At 31.3% G+C, this 6,090-nt stretch overlaps 1 protein-coding gene and 1 long non-coding RNA gene across 3 annotated transcripts; both read left to right on the plus strand.

Moving 5' to 3' along the window:
* Positions 1-455: 455 nt before the first annotated feature.
* Positions 456-1,145, plus strand: LOC139849869 (uncharacterized). The gene is made up of 2 exons (XM_071839503.1): positions 456-660; positions 763-1,145. The coding sequence occupies exons 1-2, from the start codon at positions 456-458 to the stop codon at positions 1,143-1,145; spliced, it is 588 nt and encodes a 195-aa protein (XP_071695604.1).
* A 1,413-nt stretch (positions 1,146-2,558) lies between these two features.
* On the plus strand, positions 2,559-5,369 carry LOC139857968 (uncharacterized). 2 transcript variants are annotated; one of them, XR_011762770.1, is made up of 4 exons: positions 2,559-2,627; positions 2,944-3,104; positions 3,806-4,038; positions 4,981-5,369. It is a non-coding gene; the product is annotated as an uncharacterized lncRNA (long non-coding RNA). The 2 variants fall into 2 exon arrangements; XR_011762766.1 differs by lacking the exon at positions 2,559-2,627 and having other exon boundaries at positions 2,777-3,104.
* Positions 5,370-6,090: the final 721 nt, after the last annotated feature.

A 6,090-nucleotide genomic window follows, 5' to 3' on the forward strand; every position in this document is an offset into this window, starting at 1 on the left:
TGCTGACTAATCTGAAGATTCTCAGTGAGAAACCCTAATTTGGTAAATTAGGGTTTGTTCGTCTTTGATCTTCTTGTTCTTCCGCTGCAAATTTGTCTTCAAAGGGGAGTCTCGTGTTTATTCGTGCTTTGATTTGTTTTCTTTTACCCTGACTAGATCTCTACGCCTAACTCCTGATCTAGATCCTTTGAGATCTATGAAAACCTGATCAAGCGTAGATTGATCTTGACCAATATTACTGTTAATCATCTTTACAGGTTTCCTGGCTAGTAGCCAATCCATTATGGTTTGTTTTTCTTTCCTTACAGGTGTCTGAACGGTGGATTTGTTACGGTTTTATGTGCTATTTGAATAACTGCATGATTATTTGTTTACTGTTTATCTAAATTTGCTTAATATTGTGTGTTTATTGTTTCTATTTGGTTGTTATTTGATATTCTCCTGTTACTTTAATCATGTCTGATGATAGTTCTGTTAGTTCTGTTGGTATTACTAAGATTAGTAAACTTGAATTTAATGATCCTTTATATCTGCATCCAATTGACACTTCTGGTGCCTCTTTAATCACACAAAAACTAAAAGGAACAGAAAACTATAATGTGTGGTCATGTGCCATGAAACTTGCATTACGAACTAAAAACAAACTAGGTTTCATTGATGGTACATGTGTTATATGGTATGAAGATGATGAAGTGTTATTAGGACAATGAGATAGATGTAATTCTATGGTTTTTACTTGGATTTTAATGTCACTATCTGAAGATGTGTATAATGGTCAATTTTTCTGTAAAACTGCTGAATCTATTTGGAGTGAGCTAAAAGAAACCTATGACAAAGTAGATGCTTCTGTTACATTTAATCTATATCAAAAATTTAATTCATGTAGTCAATCTGGTCAACCATTACCTGATTATTATCATAACTTGAATGCTATGTGGAGACAATTTGATGATATGATTAAAATTGATGATATTGTGTCTGCTAATAAATCATTTCAAGAACATGATCAATTTCTAAAGCTTATGCAGTTTTTAATGGGTCTTGATGATGTTTATGTACCTATTAGGAGTCAAATTCTTACTTCTGATCCTGTTCCTTATGTTAAAACTGCATTTTATATTATTTCTAGGGATGAGTCTACATAATGCATACTTAATCTAGTTCATATGTTAATAAAACAGTCTTCTGATTTTAATGCTAAAACTGTTAATTTTGTTAATAATAATAATACTACTAATAACAAGAAAAAATATAGAAACCCACCTCTAAAGTGCACAAAATGTAATATGCTTGGTCACACTATTGATAATTGTTATGAGATAATAGGATATCCTCCGGGCTATATAAAAAATCATTTAATCAAGGTGCTGCTAGATTTAATAGCAATAATTGTGTTTCTGACAACAATGAATGTAGTTCTTCTGTTCAGCTGACTAATGAACAGATTATAAAGTTGTTGAGTCTTGTTGATGATAAACTTGTGTCCCATCATACCAATGCCAATATGGCAGATATTTTTCAAAACAACAATGTGTTTTTTAATTCCAACTTTAATAAATTTTTCTCTTCAAATTGTTTTCATATGAATCAACCTTTGTCAAAAGGTTGGATCATTGACTCTGGGGCTAACTAGCACATGGTTTCAAATTCTCATAAACTTAATGATGTTATTGATGTGAGTGATTTAAATTTGACTGTTAATCACCCTAATGGTACTGTGGCAAAGTTTTACAAATGGGAAATATGAAACTTTCTGATAAAATAGAATTGCATGATGTGCTTGTTATACACTTATACCTCAGTACTGTGTTAGTCTGCTTTCTGTAAATAAACTTATCAAAGATAGTAATCTTGTTGTAAGTTTTGATGTTAAAAATGTTATATACATGGCTTGATTAAAAAAAAGGTTGATGGGGACTGGCAGTGAAAGTGATTGTCTTTATTTTTCTTTTATGATTGTTTGAATGGTAAGCAGATTAGTTATAATACATCTGTGCATAATATATCTAAACAAAAAATTTGGCATTATAGACTTGGTCATCCTGCAAATCAAGTATTGTCTGTTTTAGGAGATCATCTTGGTTTTAATAAAATTAACAATAGTGATCGTTGTGACATATTTCATCATGCTAAGCAAACTAGAGAACTTTTTTCCTTTAAGTGACCATAAAACTAAAACTAAAAAAATTGGTGAAATCATACATTTAGACACACGGGTCCTTACGAGGTTAAAAGTAAAGATGAACATAAATATTTTTTAACTATTGTTGATGATTACTCAAGAGCTGTGTGGACATATATACATATACATTATATATAATAACAAAGCTAACTTTAGCTAATCATGTATTCAAAAGGCTTAGATGGCACAAAATCAACCATTGAATTAAATATCATCTTACAATAACAACCATTGATTTCAAAGATCACTCAACATTTGTATCTCTCCTCCCTTTCTTTTATTTGTTTACTAAACTACCCTCCAAATCAACCGTGCATGATGAGAATACGGGGTAGGTTACTTCCTAAAAAACGGAACACTCTTTCAATTTTGATGAGAGGAATCGGGAAGCGATATCTTCATATAGAGCTTTGAATCTTCCAATTTCAAGAATTCTACAAGCATGGTATATACGATCTTTAATATCGAATTTCCTGATTCAAAGAATCGTTTTTAATTCTAATTGTAGATGAATTTCAAGTGGGTACGTTTATATTTCATGGGATTTAAAGATCTCTTAATTCATTTCTTTACTCTTAATTCATATTATGAATCATACGAAGAGATTTGAGGAGTTTTTTAAAATTCATAAATTGATTGTAGATTCAATTAATTTTGTTGTCTTTTTAGGGCTTTATGCTTTTCACGAATTCAAATTATTTTAGGATTTGGTAGATTTAATATTTATATTACTTATATGTGTTGCTGAGTTTAATACACAGAGCCAGAGGCAGTAAGCTGGATTCACAAATCTATTTTCTTTATTCAAAAGAGTAGCATACAGTGCACAAGTGTCGGTTCCGGTGCCATAATGCTTTCACTTTAAATCGTATGACGGGAGACTTTGTTCGCACACATTCAAACATTCAGGGTCCTCTTCAAGGTAATTCACTTTGTTACTCTAAAAATGATCCATGTGTGAGTTGTTATATTATGTACTATAGTTTGATGATGATAAGGTTTAAAAGCATATGTTAAGTTGAATCTATCGTGGAACTCTTTTACATATATAGTGTTCTAGAATTGGAATTGCAAATGCTTACACCGTCCTTAATTATTATGCATGTAACAATGAGTAATTGAAGTATCCCTTTTAACATCAGACTTCCACTCTCTTAAAATTGGCTGGAGTAGGTAATGGGCCACAGAATTGCTCACTTATGGTAATTTGCTTAATTACTCTCCCTTTCCGTTGGTGTGATAAAAGCTATGAAGACCACATATATTATTGACCAAACCTATGTAATATTGTTAATTGATAAAAAAAAAAAAAAAAAAAAGTTAACTGAGCACAATATGTTGTATCATTTTTAGTCAACGTATTCTTTTCCTTTTTATTAATTATTTTACATTTTATGGCACAATATCAAATCAAAGAATGGGTTGATATTGCTAGAACTAACTAAAGTAGCTATGAAGCATGAAGTGCTACTTAAAAATAAGCATGTGATAAGGAAGCAGATAAAAAACGTGTGGATAGAACAGGACAAAAAACATAAAAATTAAGAACATTGTAAGTAACAAGGATAAAATAGGTGTTACCAAGGATAGACCATTTTACTTCCTTCTTTTACTTTTTTGCAGGCATTTAACAACTGTAAACCTATTGCTTTGGAGGATGGGAAATTGCGCGGGTCGCGTTATAAGGATAAAACAGGTGTTTTTGAAACCAGTTTCAATGTATAGGTCGGGTATAAAGGCCCAATGCTAGAACCAAATGTCGACCCAGTACAATTGTTGATCATTTACCGAACAATAAAGATGATGGGATACGCTTGCAAGAATACTCAACCCGTTCAGAATACTCAACCGGTTCAGTAAGTTGCTTAAACATGTGTAATTGTCTTTTAAGCTGTACGTTTTTGCTTCTAACATGAAATCCTTTGCAAATTTTCTGATTTTTTAACTTATGGCTTGTATCTTATTTCAAGCGTGGTTGTGGAAGCTATTGACACATTTTATTTACTTTTTTGGCTTAAATTGTCACAGATGGTTGACAATAATAATTATTCGTAATAAATTCGATAAAACCATGAACACCATAAACCCCAACTTTTGGCTATTTCTTATTGAACGACTCTTTCGGTTATTACGTTATTAAATGACGCTTTAGGAATATACCCATTTTACCTTTTTGAACATACCCAATTGGGATTATACCCATTTCACCTTTTTGACGCTTTCAGTTATTACGATTATTAAATGACTATATTAATGTTGTTGTACGATACTAATATATCATTTTTATAGATATCATGAATTTGTACATATTATGCATTTGACATGCACATGTACGCCATACAAACCTCCGATATCCTTTAAAATGCCATTGGAGGTGGCAAAGTGGCCGGGTCGGGATATAGGTCAAAGTTGCCATTATCTTGCTGCGCTGAAATAGTTATGTATTACATATATTTTTTGAAAAATCAAATAAACGACCAGTGTGCCAACTATGATTACTGATTTAGTGTTTTTATAATATAATGATTATGGGGATATCAAAAACCGGGTTAACTGGTAGTTGTATTCTTAGAAGGTATGTGCCAAGTAGCTGATTTTTTCGATTCTGATGAAAATTTGATGCAAAGCATATTTAAGGTGTGCCTATTTACTCTTCAGTGCACATTTATGTATTTGGCTTATATTGTGAACAAGATTGTGCTCATAATGGGATAACTGGTTTTTATTTAATTTTCTTTTAGACTGTCAATATTTATTATTTGTAGATAAGTTTTTCTACTCACTTATGTATTTATCAGGGCATGTTAGAGAGGGAACAAGGAAACTATCAGTGGGCAGTGGCCTTGGTTGCTGGATTTGAAGTTGAAAATTAGGTAATGAAACTACCATGGAAAAGTAAATTTGGAGAATGTGATCACTTAAGATTTTAATCTTGAAGCCCATGGAGTAGCATTAATAAGTGTCGCTTGTGTGCGTATATTATATCCTTCATTGTAGAATAAATAAGGAACTTATGAATGATATGTGGTTACTACTGTCTGAAGATTCAAAGTGTGCCAACGCTTCCATCATGACCATGTAGGTTAATTCATTTGTGTCTAAAGCTATCTTGATTACTACATTCCTAGGTTTGTTTTGAATGTTACTTTATTATGTATATTATATTCTATTCTATTGGCATTATCAATGCAACACTAGGCTATAAGCCCTTCCATTACATATTTTAGACTTATTATAAAAGTTTTTTTGGTGTAATCTCGCGAATTCGCGGGTTATAAGCTAGTTTACTAAAAACTAAAGAAGATGTGTTTGATAACTTTGAAAGTTTTTATTATTTACTTTCAAATCAATTTGATATAAAAATAAAAACTATTAGAAGTGACAATGGTACTGAATTCTTAAAGAATAAAATGGGTCAGTTTGTTAAAACAAAAAGTATTGTTCATCAGACTTCTTGTGCATATACACCCTGGCAAAATGGTATTGCTGAAAGAAAACATATGCATTTATTAAATGTTGCTAGGGCTTTAATGTTTCAAGGTGGAATTCCTTTTTATTTGTGGTCTGAGTGTGTACTAACTGCTACTTATCTCGTAAACAGGTTTCCATCTTCTGTTCTATCTCGAAAGTGTCCGTATGAGTTGATATTTAATAAAAGTCCAAATCTCTCCCACTTAAAAACATTTGGATCTCTTTATTTTGCTACTGTTTTAAACAATCAAGATAAATTTTCTAGCAGGTTGTGTTTTTTTTGGGTTATTCAAGTTACAAAAAAGAGTACAAACTGTTTTCTCTTGAAGATAAAAGTTTCATTTTTTCAGGGGATGTAAAATTTTATGAACATATATTCCCTTTCAAACTTGATTCTGTTTACAAAGCTGTTTTTAATAAAGAAGATTTAAATATTG

This window comes from Rutidosis leptorrhynchoides, chromosome 1 (genome assembly GCF_046630445.1).
Source record: "Rutidosis leptorrhynchoides isolate AG116_Rl617_1_P2 chromosome 1, CSIRO_AGI_Rlap_v1, whole genome shotgun sequence".
Taxonomy (NCBI): Eukaryota; Viridiplantae; Streptophyta; class Magnoliopsida; order Asterales; family Asteraceae; genus Rutidosis; species Rutidosis leptorrhynchoides.